Consider the following 27024-nt stretch of genomic DNA (forward strand, 5'->3'; position numbering starts at 1 on the left):
ACCACACACAGCAAACACTCTCATGAGTCACTTAGTCAAGGCTGAACATGGGAGCCAGGCACAGGCTGATACAGAGTTTAGGAGCTAGTATTTGGATGGTGCCTGGCAGTTTTCAAAGCATTTCTATAAACATTTAGCTGAAGCTTCACAACCTTGAGCTAGGTAGGACAAGGGTCACTGTCTCCATCATACAGGCAAAGAAACTGAGACCTAAGGTCCCAGGCCAGGAAGTGGGGTCCAGACACCTGACTGTCCAGCCCCCTTCACCCCAATCTTATGTGCTTTCAGTGGTCTGGGTGTGAACGGAAGGTGAGGCTGGTTGAGGCGGGGAGAGAAGATCAAGAAAGGAATCTCTACGAGAAAGACAGGTTCCATTTCCCTTCCCTGGGAGCCACAGATACTCAAATATGGCCTTGGGTGGGAAAAGGCATTTAGAATCCCACGGGGGAAGAAGCCACCATGGAAAACCTCAGAGGAGGGAGGGATAGATGGCGGCTTGGGGCAGAATGAAAAACTGGGAGCCATTTGGCCCCTTCTTCCACCTCTTGGGCTGAAAACCAAATACCCAGCTCTGTGGTTGAAGAGTAAAGTCTCGTTTTCCTTTGAGAGACAGTACTGGTCTATTCAGGGCACAGTCCCTGGGCAAAGCAATCTGGATCCAAATCCTGGCTCCACCATATATTGAGTGACCCTGGATAAGTCACTTCACTTTTCTGCGCCCCAGTTTCCTCCTCTGCAAAATAGGAATAGCCCTGCACTTAGCTCACAGGGTTGTTGTGAAGAGTATATGGGACAATGCAGTGCCTAGCACCCAGTGGGTCCCGAATGGATATTAACTATTGTCATTTATTAATCCGTTACCTTCCCAAGCAGCTCTTGGTCACTTTTCCTGTCACCCAGAAGAACTTGCTACCAAACCCTCTTCTAGCCTATACCCACCCCCATTCCCCCTCAAGCCTAAGAACTCAGTCTCGCTAATGAAGCTGAACTCTCCTCCCCCCATCGCCCATTCAGAAGTCATTAGCAGGATCTCCACAATTAGGAACAAATGGCTTATAACGGATGGCATCCAGGGAGGGTGGCTGGGACAGAGGGGAATGAAGCTGGAGTTCTGAGGGCAACAGGGAGTGGCTATGAAAAGAAAAACAAGTCTTGGGGCAGTAGGGTCTGTCATCTGCAGTATGAGACCATCCCCCAATTTCTGTCTGAGAATTCAGGTGGGAGAGGCAAGCATCCTCTCCACGGAAGCCAGGTACAGAGCTATTTACTGACTCTTTCCCTGACTGGAGGATTCTAAATCTATGCGGGGGTCCCAGTCTAACTCTGTGTTTGGGAGGGCAGGGATGTGGTTGGCACTCAGGAAGCTCAGCTTGAAAGGCTGAGCTCTGAGGATGGAGAAGCAGACTCACACAGACCACAGGCCTGGTGAGCTGGAAGTGTTACAGGGAATTTCGTCGTATTTTCCAAATTGCTGGTCATGATCTAATGGTGGGTCATAGTGTCAATTTAGTGGGTCAAAAAAAAAAAAAAAAACACACACACACACACACACAAAAATACACAACCACATACACACATATTTAAAAAATTAGAATCACTAGATGAGCATAAGTATTATTGCATGAAACTGTATGTGCTAGGGCTCCAAGTAAAATATATTTATTACTATAGTTCTCAAGTGAAGTTTATGAAGTACTGATTTAGTTCACTGTATAGATGAGAAAATGGAGATTTAGAGGGACAGTGACATGCCCAGAGTCACACAGTGGCAGAAGCAGAACCTGAACTCTCGGCCTGACATAGGGCTCTGTACAGGAAAGAAAAACCAGAAGTTGGCCAGGCAGGATGGAGGACCCCCTAGCAAATGCTGGTGTCATTTGGACTGTGGCGAGAAGCAGCCAAAATAAACAAACTCCAAACTTATTTTGTCTGCACCTAGCTAACTTTGGCAAAATTGGGATCTAAACTGTCTTGATAATTTCAACTAGGGGCTGGCTAGATTTAAGGGGAGGGGCACTAGGAGGGTGTTTGGGGGTGCTAGCCCATACCAAACCTGAAAAGCGCTCCCAGGAGAGCCTAACATCTGTGGCCCCCCCAGGGCCACACTATGACTTTCTATTCGTTTATCAATAATTTAGCAAGTATTTATGAAGCCCCATAAAGCAGCGGCACTGTACTAGACACTGAGTATGTGGCATATTTTCTTTAACGGGGCTCACATTCTCATGAGATGAGACAAACACTAAAACAAAGAGACAAGCAAGCTATGAGATAGTGGTTAAGCATGAGGCTGGCTGGCTTTTTGGATTGTGTGGCCAGGGAAGGCCTCTCCAAGAAGACACTTAGAATGAGGAGGCTACTCTTCCAGGAAGAAAGAGCAGGTGCAAGAGTCCTGAGGCAGATTAAGCTTGGCAGTGCATCATGAATGGTCGGTGTGGCGAGGTGGCCTGAGAAGAAGTCCTAGAGGTGCGAAGGAGCCAGATTACACAATGTTGTTGTTGTTTTTTTGTGTGTGTGTGTTTGTTTTTTTAAATTTCATTCTACAGTTGGGGAAAAAATGCTGGAGGATTTTAAGCACGTGAATATAAGGAATTAAGGAAATGATATAATCTATGAGGATAATACCCAACTCACAGCTAGTAAACAGTAGGTGCTGAATAAATACTTGTTGATTAGAATTAAACAGGAAACATCTCTTCATCTACTCCTTGAAATGTAACTCCTTTAGGGGGGACCAGAGAGTGGAGGGAAGGGGTGCAGGGAAAAAGGTCCAGTAGTCCCAACCACTGAGGGTGCTGACCACGGGGAGATCCAGGTTCTCTGCCAGCCAGGCTTTGTCCTCCAGCAGTGACATAAAAATGAAATTACACAGAGAAGGGGGGCAAAGAGAGTGGAGGAGTGGAGACCATAAAACCCCCGAAGTGATTCTACACCTTTCTCCCTTGGAAAAAAAAAAAAGCTTTTTGGAAAAGGCTGTAAATTTTTTTTACACCAACCTCGTAAAAATGACATTGGCGCATTCTCAAATTAGAACCATTAAAATGAAAACCAGCAACGCACAGATACAGACAAGCCCATGTGGGTGGGAGATGCATAGCCAGGATTCAGGGCCATTTCAGGAACCCCTTCTCGGCCAAGTGTCTTGGAAATGCTCCCTCTCTGCAAGGAGCAGCCTCTGCCGGCCTCAAGGTGAGAACACACAAATGAACCCAGCAGTACTGAAAAGGAAAAGGTGCTCCTCAGAGAAGCTCCTTTGGTCTCTCCCTTCTCAGTGGTGCACCCCTACCCCGCACTGTAGTGGCCCCAATCAAACGCAGTTTGGCTTTGCACCCAGAGCAGCCCTTTGGCCCATTTAGTCTCTTTGGGCCACAACCAGCTCTGTGGGGTTGCTGTGAAAGGAAGGGACCCTGGGAAGGAGCTGAAAGAGTGAGTACTGGGGTTCTGGTGGCAGCGCTGCACTTTCCATGGGTCGCTTCCCTCCCTCTCTGCCCCTACCTCCTAGAGGCAGGTGACTCCATCTGTGAAATTCTTCTGAAGCGGCAAGCAGGTATTGACAAAAGTCTGGGTTCAGAGCAACCATGAAACCAGCCACTACCATCACACTAGCCACTTCTGCAGGGGGCTCCAAGTGTAGGATTTAGAGTGGAGGCTATGGCATGCAATTCGCTTCCCTAGGACTCCCATGGGGTTTCTCAGAAGAAAGGTGCTCCCCTAGAAGAAACACTAGCTCATCCCCTGGGGGCAGGGGTGTGTGTGTGTGGGGGCGGTGTGTGGCCCTGATGCTGCCTTCTCCACCTCAATCTTCATCATCTGAAGAGGAAACATTTAATCCTCCTCTTTCCCCTGAATCTCCCTCTGTCCCTAAACTTCTAATCAGTAAGGACAAGAACTCTCTGCTAAAAAGATGAGAGCAAAAAAAAAAAAAAAAAAAGCAGGGTCTCAGAATTCCATATCAGAAGAGAAGGCTGGTGGCAGACTAGGCTGGCTCTTTTTGGGGACCCCTTTCCCAGTCCTAGGTCCTCTCCTCTATATTCCCCTCTTCTCTCTTACTGGAACTCCCTCCTAGGGGAACTCCTCTTTTGGAAGCCACGGCCTTTGGCTGAATGACCTAGGAAGGGTACAAGGACTAGGGGGTGGGGGTGGGGTTGGTTAAGGCCCTCTCCCGGACACATCCTCTCACAACCCATCCCCACCATTCACCTGCCCCCTATTCCCAGGCAGAGGAGGGAGGAGGACTTTCTAAGCACTACCCCACAGCCGTTGGAAAGTAGAGGACTTCATTGATATGAAGTTTCTGGGTCTCCCCGCTGGGGAGTTAGGGGCCCCTACTCTACCTCCAAGCCGCCAGTACCTCCTGGGAAAGGCTCACTCTACAGGAAGTAAAGGAGTCCAGAAAGTGTGGGACCAAAATCTGGAGCAAGAGGGTGGGAGTCTGAAAGACTGAAGTGGGCCCCAGACCTCAGACTAAAGACAACTGTTGACAGTGTGTGTGCGCGCGCGTGTGTGTGCGCGCGCGTGTGCGTGTGCCTGTGCTAATTCATCTCTGAGGCTTCCCCTTCCAGCCCCATCCTGCTAAGTAGCTTGGGCAGAGGAGAGCCAGATGGGAGAGAAAAACAAAAGTCTCTTCCATTCTTCTTTTCCCCCTTGCCCAACTCCCTGACACCCCCCTCCATCTTTTTGGAGGGGGGTGAGTTGAAAGCCCATTAAAGTGCAGAGTCACCCCCCCCACCCCAACTCTTTTGAATCTCCTCACAGGATGTGAACAGGGTGGGATTTGCCCCTGGTTGCCACAGCAACTGCAGTGGGAGTTCCCAGACGCTAGGCAACCCTCCTGTGACCCTCACTGACCTGTCACCCCCACAACCCGAGGACAAAGAGAATGCTCACTCTAGAGGCCCAGGACGCCTTTCAGCGCAGCCGCCAGCAGCTCTGCCTGCCCCCACTGGGCCCACTCAGCCCTCCTGGCCCCAAGTCCAGTTCTCCTTCGCCAGAGCACCCACCCAGTCTAGCCCCCAAGACTTCCCCAGGCCCTCTATCTCACAAAAGCCGGCACACATTTCTCCCAGCCCTCACTGCCTCCCAACAGCCCAAAGGGTACTGTGCAGCCCCTGGGGACACTCCTACACACTGGGAACATTTTCATACAGGTGAAATCAGATTAGGATAAAATGCAAGGGCAACCTTCAAAGAAAAAAGCCATCAGAGGGGAAATATGGGGGAGGGGGCAATGAGAAAGGACTCTGCTTTGGTGAAGGAAGAGGACTGATGGGCAGCTGGAAATGTCTGCCGGGTCCAGGGTATTCTTTAGCAGCAGCTGGGGAATCACCAACTCCAGCTGGCCAACACAGTCCCAGCACAAAATAAGGTTTAATGCATGTCTGCTTAATGAATGTGTGCACCAAGGCCTACCACACTCCCCATACCTTCTTCTCAAGGTAGATTCTCCATGAGGGGCTGAGACTGGAGACTTAGTGAATGCCCCAAGGACAAAGTAAAGATACTGTGGCTCGGCCGCCCACCAATAAGGGGGTTGGGAGGAGGTGGTGGGAAGCTGGGGCCTTCTTTGACTGTTAACAGCGGGGCGGCCAGCCAGGGACCCTCTCTCTATCAGAAAGGCCTGGCAGCCAAGCTATGTCACCCCCACCCCCACCCCCAGCCTCTGTTTAAACAAGCTCAGGCCTGCTGTTGCATGGAAACAGGCGCCTGCTCTTGTTCCAAAGTGACGTGGCTGCCCTCTTCAGCACTGTTTGTTTCAGCCTAAAGTCCTGTCACCAGTCTGACTTCTGACTCGCCCTGTTTATCTCTCTCTTTCCTCTGTCAACTTATTATTCCTAAAGGCCAAGCTTGCATTTCCAGGGCTTGTTTACCCAGAGCAGAGAGACAGGGCCCAACGGACAGACAGACAGAGGAAGAGGGGCTCGGATATCCACGGAGGCACAAGAGGACAGGACCAGTGTACCACCCACAGATTCCCCACAATCTCCTTCCTATGGAGTGGCTACAGAGGACTAGTTGGCCGTGTTGCTTCTGTTTAAGAGCCCTTTTCGGTTGGGAATGGAGTGCTCTCATTCACTTACCAACGGACGTTTATTTAGCACCTATTACGTCCCAGGCCTTGCTTCCTCCATTTCCCACAAGGGACTGCGTGAGTGTGGCACGAACCAAACAGAGGCTGAGCTGATCCCTGAACTAGGAACTGGGAGATCTGAGGTCTAGCTGCACCTTTTACCGTTGTCACCTGGATAAGTCAGTGCCACCTCTGGCTGCCCCCCTCATCTGTGAAATAGGAATAATATCCACCTCCCAGGCAATCAAATGACATAGCATATGCGAAAGACTCAAAGCACCAAACAGACATAAGGAATTTGTTTGTTTGTCCTTGAAGGACTTCCTGGTTGGGACTGAGAGAGAGAAGGAACCCACTGGGCCAGTCTCTCTTTCGCATAGTTGCTTTACCACACAAATAGTCAGGAACATTTGTTGTTGGGGGGCCTGAAGGTGTTACACCTGAAGTTTCCCCTCAAACCAGTCTGTAGGATGGCCTACAGACTGCTTTCATTTTAATTGAAATTTTTGTGATTTTAATTTTGCAGGGTTCTTTTCATAGTTTGGAGCCAACAGAATCTTTTTTTTTTTTTTAAGGCTCAAATATTTTCCTTGGCCCCAAGCACTACGCCCATAGTGAGCCCAAATGGATAAAACAGCCCTCTCCGCCTGCCTCCAAATCTCCACCCCAGTTTATTTGTGAAACAGATATAGGATTTTCCAGGACTTTGGGATATTCCCCAAAACAAACAGGAATAACTGGAACGTGGAATATGGATGGTAAAACACGGCATGTGTGCAATGCAGAATGGAGAAACCCGATCAGTACAGACAGTTCTGTCTCTCCCCACCCCACACGTCTCTCCAGTTGTCCAGATACCTGTGTTTATTTTTCACTTTAAATAATTTTTAAAAGACACTTCCCAGTTTGAGTATTTCTCCCACCCCACTCCCACCACATTCAAAGTTTTTCATTGCTCTGTCTGCGCCGAGGTGTTAGGAGGCTAAGTTGGCCTTACAAAATGGGTGGACTTGGAGCCTTCTGGTGAGGTATGTTCTGTTATTATTTTGATAAAGGGTAGGATTTTGCCCTTTGACCATCTGTCCCCAGTAGATGGCACAGACGCTGTGAGTCTCCTCTCCAGAGATCTTGCTTTAGGAAGGCTTGGGAGATGCCAGAAGACTCCCGAGGACCATCTCCCTGGGGAAAGGAGACAGGCACTTTTCCACTCAAGTCTCCACTGTTTGCAAAAGGAAGTGAGTTTTAAATTTCTCAGTTCTGTTCACATCCACATCGATTTGTTGGTGTGTACAGGGGTTTCACACTCAAACTGCATCTGACACTAACAACTCTATGCTTTAGGAGCCAAGGGTGCCAAGGCTCAGAGAGGCCCAGGACTTGGCCAAGGTCACACCACCGGTAATGGGCAGGATGAGACTCAACCGGGGCTTATTCAATTCCTGCGTTAGTGCTGGCTGATTAGCTCAGTGCCAGGCTTCTGAACATGCTGCTTCCGGTTTGACCTCTGGCTCCAAGGCATGTGGTGAAAAAGGGCCCCCTAGGGGCTATGGAGTGAGGGAGAAGAAGCCCCAGGGTGAACCTGGGAAACAGAATGAGGGCAATGTGGGCACACATATCTGTGCATATGAGGCAGGGGTGGACGCACAGGCGGGTAAGGGCTAGCAAGACCTGACTTTTCCTCATTCCCAGCAGAGCCCCCAAGGGCTACTGCCATCAGAAGTGATCCGAGGAACCGAGTCAAATAAGAGAAGGAGGATCTCAAGGCCAGGGGTGGCTGGGCCGGTTCTCCTGAACTTGTCAAGCATGATTCTATTTCCCGGGTGGGGCCGGGACCTGGGGCCCCTGCTTTGTCACTGCCCAACCCGGCTCCCCACCCTAGGGCCTCTCGGTCCTCAGAGAGACCTGTCCTGAACTCCTGAACTCTGCAGTTCAGGGTGGGAATGATGGAGGGGGAAGAGGAAAGGTGGATGCAGGGATTGGAGTTCCCATTCCGAGCCCTAAAAATGGAGGCCTGCCTTTGCCTTTGGCTCTTGGCCTTTCCCCAGCAGCTTTGGTCCCTGGTGCTTGGAAGTTTAATCTTCATAGCCTGGGTCAGGGGCACAGGCAGAGATGGAGGTGGGGACGGTTTTACAATACAAATAAAGTGGAGATACGCCCTACATATGCAGGTCCCCTCCCCCAATGGGCATACTTCTAAAGTAGGGTCTTCCTCCTCCATCCCTGTTAACTCAGACAGTGTGCAGGAGGAGAGCCCAGGCACCTGCCCACCCAAGGCCAGCTGCCCAGGTGTCTGTCCTGGTGGGTATTTCTGAGACTGTTCTAAGCTCCATGATCCCAGGACCTCCTGAGTTCCACTTCTTTCTCTTGAAAACGCAGCTGTCCCCCTGCGTCGAGGTGACCACTAGAATGAGAGGGTGCAGAAGGAGTCCCCTGGGAGGCTGGACCTTCCCAAAAATGTTAAAATGAAGCTGTTTGGCCAGGAGCAGTGGTGTCCAGGCGGCCAGAATGGAGTGGGAAGAGGCCTGGCATGCCCCTCTCCCTGTCCTGGCTGCCGGGGAGGGGAGCCAGCGCCTACCTGTTGCTGCTGGAAGTGCAGCAGATCTGCAGGGCTCATCTCGCCGTTGCTGTCTGCGCCCGCCGCCGAGTCCCTGCCCACGCCGCCTCCAGCAGTGCCCGCAGCCCCGGCCCCGCCGCCACTGCCGCCATCAGCCTGTCCGGAGAGGCTGCCCACGCCGTTCTGACCAGACGGAGCTGACCTGATTGTCTCCGAGGCGGATTCCACCATCATGTCGCTCTAGCGGGACCTGGAGGGGGAGGAGAGTCACGGGGGAGGGGCTGAGGCTCCAGGCTGGACTGACAAGGCGGGTTCTACCAGGGGCAGCAACCGATGCCCCTTAGCGTTTTCCCCACACCACCACCGCCTTATAACCCCCACCCCAGTCCCAGGACGTCTCCTCCTCGACTTACTGGGGACTGCTCCTGGGACCTTTCTTGGGGCACGGGCTTTTCCCAGTGTCACTTTCCCCTAGGTCCGGGTAAGGGCAGGTCCACTGTGCAGCTGCCCTCCTCCCCCGCATTTCCTTCACTTGACTTCCAGAAGACCTCAGCAGGGCAGGGGAGCAGGTGATGCCTTTGCCCTGTCTCTCAGAGTCCTACACCTATTCTGACTTTTTCCTCCAACCAGGCATTGTGGGAACAGAGGGAAGGGGATGGGCGGGGTGGGGATCCTGCAAGGATTTAAAAGCAGATGAGTTATTCACTGGGACTCACCATATTGCTCCCCCTCCCTTCCAAGCACCTGTAATGGCCTTTATGTTTGTTCCCAAGTAAATGGGGAACTCCTCGGGGCAGGGACCTCCTTATAGCGTCTCCTTCCCCAGGCCACAGAAAGGCTCTAATCAATGTTTGTTCCACAGTGAAAATGGCTGCCATTTGCCCAGAACCTATTGGGAGCCAGACACAGCTTGGCAGCCATGGTCCCACTTTTCAGACCTTCCAATTCTAAAGCCAACAACTCCGAGTCTGACCAAAAGTAGACACTCAGTACTATTTACTGTCTCTATAGGCACCATGATTCCTAATCACAAGAATTGTGAGAGTTATTATCATCCCCACTTGACAGATGGGAAAGCTGGAGATTTACCCAAGCAAAGAGTCAAGGCCTGAATCCTGTGCCCTCTTCCCACTTACCTCAAACTGCCTCTTAAGGAGTAGTAGAAAGATCCCCAGGAAAACAGAGGATATGTTTGGGATGGTCAAGGGTAGTGAGGAGAAGGAGGAGGCCTGAACTTCCTTCTGTGACTCGTGGAGATTCCACTATCTCAGGGGCTTGTACACACAGACTGTGATGCAGATGGGGAAACTTTAGTATGTAGAACTATTCTCAAAGTCTGGGGTGTCTCCAACTATCCCCCGAACCCCTTGAGAGGAACACGGGTTTCAGTGAAACAGGACACAGCTGGTATCTACCACTGACCTTTGCCGTGTGTCTTAAACTCCCTAAACCTCAGTTTCCTTATCTGTAGAAGTAATTAATCCCAGCCTCTTAGAGTCCTATGAGGAGTAAATAAAACACTACATTAAAAACCGCCTGATAGAGTAAGCTCCAATCACCCCCTTCTCCACCTGCCCTAGTGGTAAGGGTGAAGACCGAGACTCAGAGAGGTCAAGACTTAGTCCAGATCACTGAGATCAACGGGTAGAAGCCACTTGAGCAGCTAGCAGGACCTGTAGAAGCCAGCAAGTGTTCTTTCCTCCCTTTTTGATTCCTTTTCAGTCAAAGCAGACTCCACAACCACATGGTCTCCTTGACCCAAAAGGTATATGAGGGCCTTGCAGGCAGCATATCAGAGAAACTGCCAGAAGAGATTGGATTATTTCCCTAGTTCCTTCCCCAAGGTGGCAGCTCCCAAGAGCATCTCCCTCCTGTCCCCCAAGCTCTTTCCTTTCACCGCAGAACTCTACTGGGCCACATGCTCTGTTTTGTCCCTGCTAGAAGCAGAGCAAGTACTGAGGGGTAGGGGTGGGGGGACAGAGAGCTGCTAAGGGTCCGTGAGGAGCCCACCAGTTCACATGTGTGCCACATCACTGTTCTTGTGGCCCCTCTCCATCTGTGACTCTAGGTGTCTCTATCCCACTAGATCTGGGTGGCCTCCTATGACCCTGTGTTGCTAGTGTGTCCCATGTTTGTGCATTTCTCTGTGTGTTCCCAAGGGCTTGTACCCCCCACCCCCCTTGCTGCTGCTCCCATTCCTGGGCTCAGAGAGATGGGCCGGGGCAAGGGTGAGGTTGGGGGCGACGGTTTGGAAGAGATTGAGCACTTGGTCTCAGGTCTTAATGGCCATGTCAGCCGGAGGGCCAGTGGCTGCCAAATGATGGATGGGGTGGGCACCATCCTCCACCCACCAGAGCACAGGGCTCCAGCCCCCCTTCCCCCAGCCACCCACTCTGATTCCTCCTAGCAGCCTACAGAGCACTTTTCCCCACTCTGGCCTGGGCCCCAGTTACATGAGGGGGATGGGAAAACATCAGGGGCCCACTCTGCTCTCCTTCTTCCCCACCCTTGGCCCTAGCCCTGCTGGGGGTGGAGAGCAGCTGTCTACCCTAAGTCTAGCTTCCCTGAGATCTGAGAACTCCTGGGCCCCAGGGGACAAAGACCAGAGCCTCAAGGGTGTGTGTGTACAGGAGAAAGGAAAGAGAGTCCAGCAGTTACTTTCCTGGGGTAAGGAAGGTTGTCCACACCACCACCGCCCCCTCCCCCACTCACACATACCATAAAGTTGTAGATCAGATAGCAAGTTTGAAAACACAGAAAAAAAGAAAGGAGGATGCAAACAGAGGTGTTCCTTTCTTTTCTGTTTTGTTGTTGTTGTTGTTGTTGGGGGGGGGGTGCATAGTGACACCCAGTGAGCAATGTAATTGTTGCAATGTGGCCTGTAATAATAGCTATCCGTGGGCCAATCATTCATATTAAACAGGGTGGAGCCAGCCTCTCATTTGCATGCTTGAGATTATATGCATTTGAAAAGTCATTTCTGCAGGGTGTATGAATGGCATCAATTCCCATGTGGCACGCTCTGCCCCCCATCTCCTGGGGCCTTCACCTCCTTCCATGCTCCTGCTGGCCCACCAACACCGACTCAAACCTGCATGGCAGGTGCTCCTAGTCTATCTCTGCACCTCATTTCTGCCCTGGGACACCTGCCCTCTGAGGATGAGGAGAATAGCAGCCTAATGCCTCCTGCTCACTTCTCAATGGGGTGTTGCAATAGCACTTGAGTGTTCCCTGCACTGTGGGTGAGCAGGCTCTGGGTGCCTTGGGCCCAGTTGGCTAGGGTCCAGATGGGTTGGGGTGCTGGAGGCAGGAACTGATATCAGTGCCCTGTAGCTACAAGGGTGTGGGGCGTAGTGGAGGAAGCCAGTGCCTATGAGACCCTGGACCCTGGCTAAACGGTGTCAGGTAGCCTGAGCTCACTTACAACTAGCTGTGAATCCTATGCTTCCTACGTCTCTGGAACGCAACTTCCTTACCTCTACATGGAGAGGTGGTCTTGAAGGTCTCTTCTGACTTGGAAGCTCCAGGAGAAAAACTTCCTGGTCCCATATATAAACATGAAGCCACAGTGTTCTAGTAGCTGGCGGGAGCCACTGACGGAGTCAAAGCTGTGGTTCCTTTCCCAAAGCACTCCACCCAATGTAGCTGTGAACTTCCTGCTCAGGTACTGGGGGTGCCCCTTCCTGCCTTCACTTCCCCCTCAGTGCCTCTTTCCACACAAGTATTGTCCCCCCCCCCAACACACCCATTTCCTCAGCAAAGAGCTATTGAACACCAGCACAAGAGAAGTGCTGGGAATTAAACCATCTGGTTTCAAGGGCCAGCTGTGGGACCTTGGGCAAGTCACTGCTCCTTGCCCAGGTCATTAGGTTGTTCTTTCTTCCTTTATACAACAGGTAAGGAAGAGGGGTGGATTAGAAGGTCTTACTAGGATTTGCTAAACTGAGGCCCTCATCCCCCACCCCAACCTTCTGAGACCCCTCTCCTCCCACGTGTTGGGGGCGAGGACAACTGAGGCAGAGTTATTTTAGGTGATCTAGGATTTCTTTCTGAGGCTCTCTCTGACCCTGACCTTAGGCAGGTCTTAGTCTCCCACCTCTCTGAGTTGCCCTTAGGGAGCCAGGGCACCTCAGAGCCTTGGGTCAGGCGCCGAAGCTCCTGCAGAGGCCACCATCGGAAGGAAGGAAGCTGGGTCAAAGCCACAGCCGCCTCTTCCGCTCTGGGGGTGTCTGTGGGCCGCTGGGGGCTCCCACTTCCCCAGAGGCTCCTGGCCTTTCTAAGAACCCTGGCGGGGAGTGCAACAAAGAAGATTTACTTCGGAACTCAAATTCTCCCAGGTCTGCCTTGTCCCCTTCATGGCCAGAAATGATGAGTTCCGCTTACCTTGGGACCAAGGGGTGAATCCAGGGGCTAGGGTGCTTTCGGGGCATGGGAAAAGGGATGGGGAGCTCTACACGTGGAGAAACCTTTGTGCCTTTTCTGTGGGCCCATATGGTGTAGAGAGTATTAATTACCGTAGCTTTTTAATTAACAATCGCTTAATCTGAGCCATAACATTTGCCACAACACCCTGCGCCTCGCCTCGCCACGAACCTCGCCGCTGGCCCTGCCAACTCATCAATTAATTTTTATTGACGTTTTCTTTCCCAAACAGGCACAATACCAGGGTTTTCCAATTAACACCTCCGCGATCCCTAATTAGTGCAATTAACAGACTGATGGATGCCCGGAGCTTACCCGCGAGGGAGGGAGAGAGAGAGGGGGCGGGGCAGCCCCATGTGCTTTCAGGACTGGTGTCCTGTGTCCCACAGAGCGCCCACGTGCATGAGCACAGCTGGAGGGGGAGCACCCTCAGCTCCTCGGGAAGCATAGCAGATGGGGGAGTGACCACAGGTAACCTGTACTCAGAGCTATGGTGCCGGTCTGAGTTGAAATAAGGTTTCCAGTCCTTCAGAAACCTATAACCTAGTTGTGGAGCTAGCTGAAAGCCTAAGTGAGACTAGAAGTTGGAAAACCTGGCATCTAGCCTCAGCTTTATCACCAACTTCTTGTATGACTTGGGCCAAATTAATTCCCTCCTTTTTCTATTCTGGATAATGGAGAGAACTAGACTAGATGTAGTTATCTATTTATAATGTATACCCCTATCAACTTCCATAAAAGATTGGGCAGCAGACCAATAAAAGACAGAGTCTTGTAAAAATATATCATGGGGTAGTAGGAAGGGAGAATAAATGGACCTAAACCTTAAGCCCGAGGATCTTAAACTTGAGTGCATTGGAATCACTCCGGCAGGCTTGTTAAGACAGATTGCTGGGCCCAGGCCTGGAGTTTTTGATTCAACAGGTCTAGAGTGGGCCTGAGAATTGTCATTTCTAAAAAGTTCCCAGGTGATGGTGATGCTGCTTGTCCAAGGCAACAGGGCTCCAATGAAAAGCACTGACTTTAGTTATGAGCTTCCTGATAGCCAAAATCAAGATGATCAGTCTCCAAGGTCATTCATTCATTCAACATGGATTGAGTGCCTGATTAAGCCAAGAACTGAGGATCTATCTGCAGGAGACTGAAATGTGGGCCCTGCCTCCCGCAGGCTTACAAACCTAAAAAATAAAACGAAACAAACAAACAAACAAACAAACAAACAACTCTCTCCCCCAATGGCTGGCCAGGAGCATCTTTCACCAGCAATAACTCTCCATCCACTCTTTCGTTCATTCAACGAGTTAAGCACAGTACGCCAGGCTATGTGCATGCAGACATGAACAGAACAGGACGCAGGCCCTGCTCTCCTGGAGCTTATGTTCCTATGAAGGGGGAGCAGATGATAAGTAAGGACACCAATAAATAGACAAGCTCAAATAAATTCTATCAAATGTGAGTACAGAGAATAAACAGGGGACTCTAAATTTAAATGGAGTGGGGCAGGGCAGGCTTTTTTGAGGAAATGGTATTTATGCTTAGAAATGAAGGGTGAGTAAGTGTCCACTGAATGCAGGGGAAATAGTGTATGCAAAGGCCCTTCTTTTTATGAGGTCACCAGTTCTAGACTTTTCCAGAGCTAAAACTCTTTGAGATGGACACGTTTCTAGATTATATAAAAAGACACACACGTGGAAACCACTTGGAACAGAGCATGAGGAGCCTATATTTCCTTCTCATTCTTTTCCTTTCTTTGCAGTTATCCTGAGATCAGATCTTACTTGTGTCAAGGGATATAAAACAGAAGGCTTTTCAGAGCAATAAGCACTAGTATTACAAGTAACTTAAGGATGGTTTCCAATCTGTCACCCAAAGGCCCAGGGACCTCCCGTTCCCCATTTAGCTCAGGCTCCAAAGGCCCACCGGCTTGAGGCTGCCAGGTGAGGGGAGGGCTCGGTCAGCAGCCACTTTCAATCCTGGCCTGCCTTAGCCAGCCACTCATTTGCCATTCTACCTGCTGACCCTTCTCTGGTTTCTTATTACCTTTGTAATAAAAGCACTGAGCAGTGAGGTCACCAGTCTGAGCCTCGGGTTCCCTATTTGTCATATGGGGCTAATACTAATAAACTTTCCTTTTAGGTTGCTGTGACATCAAATAAAACATACTGTGTGAAGAAGGTGTTCAGAGAAGGGTAGTAACTATAATTATGGGTGCCCAGAAGCTTCTACTACAACCCAGCTTTCAGTGCGCTATGGTTTAAAAATTGATCCTAACCGTTGGTTCAACACTTGAGGAAAATGAAGCAGGACCCAAGAATTAAAATGTCTCTATAGCTCCAAAATGGGTCCCCAAACCAGAGCGGGGTGATGAGTCTACTTAGCTCTACTGAGCAGGCCAGCAGTATCTCTCCCCAAGCAGATGGGGCTCCCCGAGTTCCAGAAAAAAAATGAATCCCTCTCCAACCCATACCCTTCTTGTACTTTGGGACTCTCCCTTATGTGGGTTGCAGGCTGGCATCCTAGGCTTCCCTCCCCGCTCCTACTTCTGCCTGACATTTTCCCTAAATGGTACCCTTGGAGCTACCTGCTCCAACTCTAGGGACCATCTAAGGCCTCTTAGCACAGAACTTCAGGGCCTAATAAGCTTAGTGTAAATGGTAGGGCGGGGACACACCTCTCTAAAAGGCTGCAAACAAGCCTCTGATTTGGAAGGTGAGCCACCATCCTGTGCTGTCTATTCTACGTTCTCTCTCAAGTTTCAAATGACTTTATTTTCTAATCATAAAAGTAAAAGACAACTTGGTAGAAATTTTTGGGGAAAAAAAAAAAAAGAAAAAAATAATTAGTACCCATAATTCTACCACCCAGAGAGCTAGCCTTGTGGATCCACCCCTTCCAGTCAGTCCACTTTCACTCTCTTTTGGCATATAAATGTTTAAAAAGTGAAACTGGGGTCATAATCTGTACATGGTTTGAATTTTCCTATTTTTCCACTCACCACTTACTATCATAACCATTTCCACATGACATCAAATATTTTAAGCAACAGTTTTTAGTGGTCACAGAGTTGCTTGACTGGGCTGCATGTTCCAGAATTTATTTAGCCAATCCCCTAGAGTTGGACATCCAGACTGTTACCTATTTTTTTTTATTATGGCATTACAATAAATACCTGTATGCGAACAGAATACACTACGTTTCTGACTATTTGCTTAGGACATGTCTTTAGAAGGCAGAACTGAATATATTTAAGCCTCTTGATGACATTTATTCCCTAAATGATGTAATGAAATTTGTACTAATTTTGCCCTCCCTTCAGCAATATGCCCATGTCCCAGAAGACTTGCAAACCCCTCAGCTTTTTAGCAATTTCCCTCCATTTTCATCTCCTTCTCCAGAAGATTCTCAGATCCCACACAAAGCATTCAAAATCCAACGCTACAGATCTGTCAAATCTGGATGAGTTTACAAAGCACTTAGCTGGGTGGTGGGCCTTTGCCAGCAATTGATACTGAGTACTGGGGTCTGGGCATATACAGGTGAATAAAACACAGCTCTTGCTTTTGGGGGGCTTATAATTAGGTGGAGGACAAAGAGAGACACACTGGCAGTGTTAACGAAAATACCTATATCTAAGTTCCACTCTAGATTAATTAAATTGGGACTCTCTGTGGAGTGGGACCCAGGAATGAATGATTTTAAAAGTTTTTCCGAATATTCTAAACTTCAAATGAAGCCAGGATTGAGAACCCCTGCTCTACACAACACTCACAAACTCTATAAATATTATGTTAAATAGACAGTAGGGGTCTATGGGTGCCTAAAGGGGATAGGGGTGCTCTGGGAAGGCTTCCTGTAGGAGGTGTCTTCAGAGCTGAGTCATAAGGAAGTAAAGCTGAGGCACATAATTTGTAAATATATTTTATTTCTAATAATAACCATTCTACTCACAGAGTCCTTGAAAGTCCTTTCCCATACCCTGTCCCCTCCTCTCTTCTCTTCTCTACACAATCTGGCACTCACTTTGACAGATGAAGAAACTACACTTTGAAGATGCCTTGCATCTTGACAAGGTAACCTGGTTGTTAAGAGGCTGAGCCAAACTGAAACCTGGCTCTTCCCGCCTCTCTCATCCCATCCCTGAGGAGGCAAAGCCCTGAGGGTGGTCACTCTGGAATTTCCCTGGAATCTGAACCTTTCCTTACCACCAACACCACCCCTCAGTTCACTTTTCACTGGCTCTGGCCCCAAAATGCTCCCGCCAGGCTCTAGCAAGGTGGCCTCCTCCAACACTCCTTCCCAGTACCGTGACCAAAAGGAAAAATTAACAATAAAAAAAAAAGAAAGAGAACCAAAGATCCCACTCCATCTCATTAAGAAAGTAAACATAAGAGCCATCTAAGTGTCTAATTAAGCTTCTAATTAGTCCCTGCTTGTTACTAATGCAAATTAGATTACTCCGCTTAACTACAGCATGTCCACAACACCCTTGTTAATTGCGGCCTTTTGAAATTAAATTACTCCCTAATTAGCATATCAAAGCCATTGATTCGGAGCTGGGAAAGATGAGGGCAAGAGGAGCCAATGCCAAGTTTGGTTAATCAGAGATGGCTAATTAAATAGTGAAGTCTTTCGTGGGGGGCCTGTTGGTTAAAGGATGGGGGTTACTCACCCATGGCCTGAGTGGCCATCTGGAGCCTGGTTCTGGTAAGGCCCTTGGCACATGGGGGCTCCTGAGGGCACAGGAGGGGCTCCAGCCAGCCTAGGCCAGACCACTGAGTCTGGCCTTCCCTGGGGCCCTGGCTGCTCTGCCCAGTCAACCCTTGACCTGTCCTAGCCCCTCCCTCTGTCTCTGAGGTGATAATCTAGGTGTGGCATTTACAGGGATCTTGAACCAACTCAGGGGAATCTAAAACACATCCACATTTGAATATTCAAGCTTAAGCATCCTTCCACATTTCTCTCTCTATTCCATAAGTTTCAGAAGGGTGACTTTTACCCAGTTCTTCCCTAGTCCCAATCTGTGGTTTCATTCTCAGAAGAAAGTTTCCCCCACTCCCAACAAAAAGTTCTGGGGCAGGTTAGAGGGGCTCACTTGGGCAGGGATGGGCTGGTTTCGTATTGGAAGAGTCCCCTCAAGACACAAGACCCTATAATTCTCTCCGTGGTAAAAAGAAAAACAATTATCTATCACCACTGGATCTTAAGCAGCTGTGTGGGAATTAGATTTGGGCCAGGGTGTCCTTAATGGTCTTCTTGAGCTCCTGTCACATAGGAGAGGTGAAATCTCCAGGGCAGAGTTGCTAAATCAAAGTGCCCTCAGGGGCTAAGCCAGTCACCTAGGAGGCCAAGTGAGAAGTGGGGGGCACTCAATCCTAGTCTATCCTTACCATACAGAAATGTCGGCTCAGTGTTGGCGGTGACTGGGTTTTTCAAAAGAAGCCAGTTGGGGATATTTATGTGAAATTTACCATTGTAATAAACTTTGTGTGGGTCAACAAAACTCATAAGGGGTGAAGTTAGTCAATTTGTGACCTCAGCCCCTCTGGCCAGCACTCCAGTGGCAGGTTTCAATTAGCTGTGTAACCCTGGAAAAGTTACATCACCTCTCTGGGCCTAGGTCCCTCACCTGTCAAATAAGAGTAATAAATATCACTACCAGAACAAGGAAGTATGCGAAATGGCAAAGCACAGTTCCTCATTTAAGGTCTGGTGCCCACCACCTAGTTCTACTCAGTACCTGCCACAATCCCCTCCCAGATTGGGATGTCTTCCAGAATCTTCTTCCTCCATCTTCCAGGAAGCACAGTCTGGGCTTCCAGGTGTCCTTGAAAATGCTAAGGGCTTGCTTCTGCAGATGCCTGACCTGGCTGCTGGGCAGCTCATAGGTAGGTACCACATACCTGTGCCCTCTGCCCTGACATTTAATAGATCAGCCCTGGCAGGGGCAACAGCTACTAAATGCCTCTTCTAAAAAAGATAGAACTTTCACATAAATCTTGATGGCTGACAGGTCCCTAGCCTGGTCCTTCAGTGTTCCCTTCCCCCAGGTAGAGTGTGTGTGTACAAGGAGACTCCTTGGAGTCTGTTCCTACCCCTCCCTCTCCTAGTCCTGATCTCTAAGTTTCTTACCAGCAGCTCATGCAGCACAAGAGGGTCAGGGTCAGAGCCAAATTCCCAAAGGGTGAGGTTTTGTTGATTTAAGGAGGGACCGAAGGGGACCCAGGAGAGAGGAAAACCCCCCCTACCCCATACCTGGCCCCTGCACAGCTCAGAAAGGGTGAATCCCAGGCAGTACCCAGTCCATGGGTCTTCATCCAAGCCAACTCCATAAAAGGACCCACAGCAGTGCTTTTATATTAGAAAATAAGTAAAATTTAAAGCAAGGCAGAAAAAGAGAAATGGGGAGGGGGCCAGGCAGTCCTGGTGTGAGGGGGAGGGCGGAACTGCAGTGCACAAGGGCCGAGCCGCAGCCGGCCTCGCTGCGCTCTTTCTACCAACCAGATTCAATTAATTGATAACAAGAAGCATCAAATTAATTTCTGGAGGATGTGAGATTCTGATGAAGGGAAATCTCGTTGATGGGGATCGGTCAGGAGGGGATGGGTAGTGCCCCTTTAATCAGGCTCTGCTACCTAATTGGGAAGGAGGAGACTTGCCTGGGAAGCGGGGTCTCCTGCCCCAAGCCCGCGGAGGCAGTGGGCTCCAGACACAACTCGGTGGAACAAAGAGGGAGTGCACTGAGACCATCGTGTCTCTTCTAGCCTGAAGCTCGACCCTGGGTGGGAAGAGGGGGTCAGGAAGGGGGTGTGTGCTGTGCGGGTGCTCCCTTACTAATTCTACAGTTAGGAAAACTGAGGCCCAGAGAGGAGCTGGTCATGCCTAAGGTAGCAGAGGGAATGAGGAAGTTTGCTGGTGCCCCAGACCCACGACCCAGATACCCCAAGTCATCCCCAAGCATGAGGAGGGCACCACACGGCGTGGGAGACCCTCCTTGTGGCCATGCAGTTGAGCCGCCCCTCGTCCAGCGATCCCTAGACACCCCCAAGCCCTAGGCACAGGGCGGAGTTGACTGCACCTCGGCATTTTTTCAACGCGCTTGCGGAGGGCCTCCGACCCCTGGCCCCGGCAGCTTGGGGTTCAGGTCTCAGAAATCCAGGAGCGTCTGGCCACTCGTTCTGATGCGCTGGCGGAGGCTCAGGGAAATGCTAGCTGAGCTAGCAACCCAGAGCGAGTGCGGCTCAGCTAGGGTCCGACCTGTAGCCCTGGCTCTCCCGGAAATCCCGGAGTCCTTCTTAAAGCAGAGATTCTTCCCAGTAGATCGACTCTGCACCCTCAACACAACCGACGTTCACAAGCCCTCTGACTCCCATCCACAGATGAGAAAGCCCCGAGAACCTAGGAAGCATATCTACACTCAGCGCGTTGCTCCCCGTGCCCCCAAGCGCTCACAGCAGCCGCGACTCCCTCAGTCTCCTGCAAATCGCAACATTCCAATCTCTCCCCGAAATTCTAGGCAGCCTGGCGGTGCCCTTTTTTTTCACGGCGAGGATGCACATCTGTCCAAGAAACCCTTGAAGAAAAGAGGTATACCACTACCCTCTTTTGGACCAACTTCCTTCGGCCTTGGAAGTGTGGGCTCTAGGGCGCTGGGGAACCGAATCCGAAGGAGCTCGCCGGGTTGAAGACACAAGAACAAAAGCCCCCTCACCGGCCCATCTGCCAGTATCCCTTCACACAGGGCCCTCCGGGGCAAGCGTAGGCATCCCGTTGGGCTAGGGAATGTCAGAACACAGCCTCCCCCTCCAGTTGCCAGTACCGATCTGAAAGATCAGTGGTGGGGCACTTGCTCCATTTCTGATTTTCCGAGTTGCAAGCCAGACACCCCTTAGTAAATCTGTTCACCTGGACCCTCATGAGGCCAAGGCACACAGTAAGCTCTGCAATGTTTGTGGAACAGAGAGGAGTCCAGGTGTCCATTCCCTGAGCCACCTTTCCCTTAAGTCACCATCACTTGTTTCCTTCCTTCACTGTGGTAAAAATTCTGGGGTCACTTCTGCCCATTCACTCTGCCTACCTTGAACAAATGCCAGAGGGTCACTATTCTACATACTCCACTTTGTTAATATTTGAGGAGAACAACCATCTCGCCTCCCTCACACTCCTATTTGCATGGTAGCCCAGGTGCCATCAGAAACTCTAAGTGGAAGAGAAAATACCATTTACCCCCGTCTTGCATGACCAGTGGCCACTCATCCTCAGGTCCCAGTTCTGGAGGCTCCAGTTCGGCAGACAATAGAGTGTGTGTGTGTGTGTGTGTGTGTGCGCGCGCGCGTGCAGAACTTCTGGGATTTGGGGCACATGTCACATGCTATGGCCAGGGCTGGGGAGAAGAAAGGTACAGGGCTGCACTGGAAGGAGAGACAGCTCAGCAAGGTAAAGACCCCATGGGGGAGGGAGGGCATCAGCCAGGCAGAGGCCTAGATGGCTCCCTGGAGGTGTGGAAGGAAGCTCTGACTCCATGGTCCAGTGCCCTGTGGCCCTGTCCAAATGTGCACCTTTTGTGCTGAGAGCTGTTGATTTGCAGCTCAGGTGTACTGAGTCTAGCGAGGCTCCATGTGGGCCCCACTCAGTACCATTTCACAAGACTACTGCATAGGCAAGCCACAAGGTTTGAGTAAAGAAGGTTCCTACTGTGATCCCAGCATGGTGGAACTGGCAGTAGGGAACAAGGTATGCATTTCCATGGAGAATTCAGAAGGCAGTGCTGACAGAGCCAGTACCTTCAGGCTCAAGGAAAGTTTCTCTTTGCTGCTTAGAGATGATCCATCCAGGGGTAGGTCCCAAACTGATCTGAGACTGGCTGCCAGACTTGTCTTCCACGAGGCTGTATAAGCTAGGGTTTCAAACCACAGAAATCTTCTGTTTTAGAGAGAGATGGTACTGCTAGACATTTTTCCTCTTCTGTGTTCTAATGAACTCTCCCTCCCATTTTTGTCTCCATGAGCACCTTATAAGGCTGGGGGGAGAGGGGACAAATGGATGTTCCAGGGTCATGGGTAGAGGGGTGGCCCATGCCTGAGACTGTGAGGGAGGCAGGGGAAAGTTGGCAGGTCCTCTTATCCCCTCCTTTTTCCCTTCCCCTCCAGCAGAGGCTCAAGCCCTACTGGTTATACTGGGACTTAGAAGCCCTACATTTTAGTACATGCTCTAGCATTATCTAGCTGTGGAACCTTAGATAAGTTGTTTCTTCCTTTTCGGCTCCATGTTCCCACGCCATAAAATGGAGTTTAATACTCGAGCATTTCCAGTATTCAGTCCAATCTGTGGCTTGGTAGTGCGGGAACTCTCATAATAAAAGCGACCCTGTGGTCAGTACAACCATGTGCAAGGCACTGTTCTAGGTACTATATATCTGCTCTCCTATTCAACTCTCAAACAAGCTCTAAATCGGTATTTTGACCTACTTTATGCATAAGAAAACTGAGGTTCCAAAAGCTTAGTTAAGTTCCCCAGAGTCTCATCACTAATGTCAAGTTCCAAAGCCTTTTTCACTCTGATCCATGTTCTGCCCTAGGGAGGCCTAAGTTCCTTGCCCTGGGTTCCAGAACTTTGCCTCTGGAACCTAGTCAGAGGAAGGCATTTCAGCAAATGGAGCCTCAGAATCCTATCACAAATGGTATCTGCCCTGCCTTTGTCTGGGAAGCTGGGAGAGTTGCAAGATCATGCAGGGAAACTGTGTGGAGCTCCTCGGATGGAAGAAATGATTATTTTCGCTGTTCCGGCTACCAGAAAAGTAAAGACGTTGTGCCTGCTTGGGATGAGAGTGGAGGGCTTGCATTACAGCTGGAAACAGGAAAGCCACCAAGGCAGTGGGGCAGCGGTGGGTTAGAATGTAGGCAAAGAGAGTGCAGCTTCGCCGTGTGTTGCAGAGCAGGGAAGGCTTCTTGGGGAGATGACCCTTTCCATTCCCTTGTACCTCACACCTCTTCCCTAAAACAGACCCCTGCTCCCACCCTTCTCCCTACCTGTGATATCTTATCTGTCTCTCCTACTCTGACAATGTGAGGGCTGGAAAGCAGACCCCAGCCTTCATTGCTTGGGCACTCCAGTGCCCAGCCTGGGACCTACCCAGGCAGAGAAGGAGCTCAGCAAACATTTGGGAAATTACTGGATCAAAGGAAGCCCCCCACTACCAGTCCTCCTGTCTTCCTCCCCTCTAAGGAAGAGGTGTGTTTGGAGTAGGGGCCCAGCAGGATATGCACGGTCCTGGCAAGAAGGGACCTACCTGCCAGAAGCCAGAAAGGAAGTTTCTGGCCAAAGGCACAGGAAACATGGGGTGGGGGTGCCTAGGTGTAAGAAGGGCGCCTACATAGAAAAGAAACAGGGGCAGGTCCTTTTGCAACTTGAGTCCAACCTTCCCTGCCCCAGGCATTTCCTAACAACAATGCTGTTAGGCCTTTCCTTCCCCAGGATTCAGGGGTTCCCTAACTCCTGGGAAGAAGGACAGAAAACCCCACCCAGAAGCCCAGCACTTAGTGCCAAGAGAGAAGGTTCCTGTGGTCTCCCCCAACTTGGTGCCAAGGCTGGCACCAGGGTAAGAAAGCGCTCAGAGGGTCCAGGAGGAGAGGTTCAGATCTTGGTAGGATCCTGGGTATTTGGGGAGGGGGGACCCACAGAGCTGCTTCTTCCTCATGCCACCATGCCCACTGACAAGAGTAGGAGTGACAGCAGACAGCCCCCCCCATCCCCCGCCAAGGCCCTACTTTTGAGAGGCTCAGATCTGGGGGGGTCCTGAAGCAAGCGAACTGCTCCAGGTGCTCAGCCCACTCCCTGAACCTGCCTCCAGTCTGCCAGGTGACAAATAGCCCCAAAACCCAGACAAGACAAAGTTTCTCAAGTTTAAAAAAAAAAAAGCCTGCAGACTTCCCCTTCCCGGCAGTGGTCTGGGTTGGGCAGGGGTTGTCTGGGGGCAGGGTCTGTCTGAAGCAAGTGGCTCCCTTTCCCTGAGCTGAGGCCCACCAGCCCAGCCTTCCGGCTTTGGGGCCCCGGCACCCATCGGGGCTCACCAGGAGAGTCAGGGGCTTGAAATGTCCAGAGTCCACAGGGTTCAGTACCTGTTCTCCAAGAAAAGTGAGTTTCTAGGTTCAAATTCTCAGTGTTGTAGTCTCCATTACCCACTGTGTTCCCTTGGTGGGACTGGTTAGACCCTCCCTTGGCTGCAGGCCCTATAGACAACCCCGCTGCTTCTTTTTCTTTTTTCGGTGTGAGAGAAAGGAACACCTACTCAGCCTCAGGCTCCAAACGTAGCTGCTCCTCAAGCTGTGCTCTTGTGGCCCTCAATCCCAAACACAACAGTTTACTCTGGGACAATCCACGTGGGTGCTTTAAACTCGGGGATAATGATGCTGAAGTTCAGGTAAAAACCCGCATTGGCCAAAATTCTCCTGGGCTTTCAAAGGAACTGCGGGGAGGACAGCTTCAGACTCGCTTCCTCCTCTTGGGCCCCCATCTCCAACCCTACTCCAGACTCCCCGGTCAATGTGCTGGTACACCGCAGTCAACCTTCAGGGAGAACTGGCCCTGGGGTGCGAGACACGCGGTGATCTCCACACGCCTTAAACCCCAGGTGCCCAGCGAGGGAAGGAAACCCGCCAGGTGGAGGTTGCAAGATAGATGTGGTGCAATGGAACGAGCCGGGCGCTCTACCCGCTCAGGGTCTCCGAGATCCCATATCCTCTTCCCCTAACCTAGAGAGTCCGGGTGGGACGCAGGTGTGTTCACGAGGTCGCTCAGTTGGAGAGAAGGAATCTGCAATCGTTAGGGCCTCTGCCTCAGAATCCGCGTCCCGCGAAATCACACAGCTCTTTACCCGGGAGGCCGGAACCCCAGGTCGCCCAGCCTTCTAGCGCCACAGGCTCTGCCCCGGCTCAGCCCAAGTTAGTTTGGCGTTGTTGTTGGGGAGCGCAAGGCTGGAGCGCCGCGGGGGTGACCGCAGGTCAAAGAGGTGTCAGTGGGGGGGCCTGTCCAGAGGAAACACTAGTCTTCAGTCTGAGGAGGGAAGGCTCTGCTTGGTCACTCCAAGACAGTATTTCTAGGTGGCCTCCGAACCCTGCTGCCGCACTCTCTTCTACCCCCCCCTCCCCAACACACCGTAAGATGGGGGCTCTCCCGAAATGAGGTGAATAAAGGAATTGGCCAGGTCAGTCCCCCATTCCAGCACTGACGCATAAAATCACAGGGGCCGGCTCCAGGCGCGTTCAAGTCCCTAAGAAGTTTTCTGCTCTATCTCCAGGCTGACCACGGATGGGGGTAAGGGACTGACTGTTCCCGGAACCTCTGAGGTGCGACTTAGCAAAATGAATCCCCTTCCTCACCGAGGCTACACAGCGAGTGGGACCGCGCCCCCCCCCCATCTGTCTCCGTGCGTCTTGGGGAATGCTGGACATGCTGAGGTTGGGGGAATCACTTCCCCACTTCCCTCCCCAGCTCAGAAAAGTCTGGGCCGAGAAGTATTCTTTGTCTGACTGGGGGCGGGCCGGGGTGTCGTGCCCCCTTGCACCCCATTCCCAGCGGTCAGGCAGGGAGGGGGCGGGGCTCGGATTCTAGGGGAAGGGCGGGCCTCGGAAAGCCTTTCCAACCCCCACCTCCCCGGCCGACCTCCGGCTGCCCCCTCCCCCCGCTGCCGCGCCGGAGCCCCCACCTGTTCCCAAGGCAGCTCCCGGCCGCGAGGGCCCGGGGCGGAGTGTCGCGGCTGCACGGGGTCAGGGCGCCGCAGCCGGCCCTGGCTGGAACAAAGTGCGCCGGCCTGGGCCCGGCTCTTCCCGGCGCGGCTCCGGCGGGCAGTTTGCAAACACAAAGTGAGCCAGTGAGCGGGCGAGAGTGCGCGAGCTCGGGAGTTGGTCTGCTCGCCGGCCCAGCCCCCACCCGCGTCCCCGGGCTCTGCTCGCCACCTACCTGTCCGGCCCGGCCGCTCCGTGCGGGCTTCGGCCCGTCAGCCCGCGCGGGGCATGGGGCTCGATCGGGTCGCAGCCCGGGCCCGCCGCCGCCGCCCGCAGGGGCTGCCCCTCCGCGCCGCCCAGCGCCGCGCAGCTCCGGGGCGTCCTCCCTCCGCGCTGCGCCGGCCGCCGCGTGCCCTAGCCCTGCCGGGGCATCGCACTTTGTGGGCAGCTCAGCTAGCTCCGGTTGTGCTCCTCCTTCCCGGTCCTCCCGCGACGCTGGTTCGCTCGCTCCGGCTCCGGGGCTCCGGGACCCCGGCGTCCCCGCCCCCGGCCCAGCCCTGGTTCCGGCCGGGGCTCCTCCCCGCCGCGCCGCCGCCGCCTGCGCCGCGCCCTCCTCGCAGGCTGGGGGCTCCGTCCCGGCCGCCGGCCGCACTGTCGGGTCCGCAGGGGCGGCCGGCTCCGGACTCCAAGGGGCTGCGACTGAGCCCGGGCTGCGAGTGGCTGCGAGCGGGAGGCGCGCAGGCGGGGCGGGCGGGGGCGGAGAGGCGGGTGGAAGGGGAAGGAGGGAGCGCGCGGAGAGCCAGGGCGGAGGGAGGGAGCGAGCGAGCGGGCGGCGGAGGGAGGGGAGACCAACTTCTAGCGCTACCATAATTCGCCTAAAGCAGGTGCAGCAACTTTCACCAGGAGAGTCATCCGGCCGGAGCAAGAGAAGACCACGTGGATCAAACTTTAGGGGAAAAAAAGTGGGGACACAGGAAAGAGACGTGGGGCTGCGGAAAGTGGGGGGAGGTGAAGAACCTCCAGGAATTCACCCTGGCCTCGCGAATCCTATAGCGCGCTTTGCAAACCCCCAGCCCGCCCTTCTCTAGAGACTGGAGGTACCGCCAAGCCCTGCTCCACACGGTTCACTGGTTCCCGGCGGTCTGCGCTAGGCGCAGGGAGTGGCCGGTGTCCGGCCGGGGCCCTTCCTTGCCTCACTCATGCTCCCCACTGCGTGGAGGTTGGCGTTGGGTTTTTGAAACGGAGTGGAGGTGGGGAGGCTC

General features: G+C 52.1%; 1 protein-coding gene across 7 annotated transcripts in view; it reads right to left on the reverse strand.

The window, feature by feature from the left end:
- Window positions 1-26645, reverse strand: part of FOXP4 (forkhead box P4) — a 51437-nt gene extending 24792 nt beyond the window's left edge. For 4 of the 7 annotated variants that reach the window (XM_039854857.1, XM_039854855.1, XM_039854856.1 and 1 more), the window contains exon 1: window positions 25998-26645. In XM_039854857.1, the coding sequence (XP_039710791.1) occupies window positions 25998-26630 (633 nt within the window). In that variant the 5' untranslated portion in view covers window positions 26631-26645. Of the gene's footprint in view, window positions 1-8642; window positions 8872-25997 lie in introns of those variants that run through there. The other 3 variants (XM_039854860.1, XM_039854858.1, XM_039854859.1) reach the window with 2 other exon arrangements.
- Window positions 26646-27024: the final 379 nt, after the last annotated feature.

This window comes from Pteropus medius, unplaced genomic scaffold, assembly GCF_902729225.1.
Source record: "Pteropus medius unplaced genomic scaffold, Ma_sr-lr_union100, whole genome shotgun sequence".
In the NCBI taxonomy this organism is placed as follows: Eukaryota; Metazoa; Chordata; class Mammalia; order Chiroptera; family Pteropodidae; genus Pteropus; species Pteropus medius.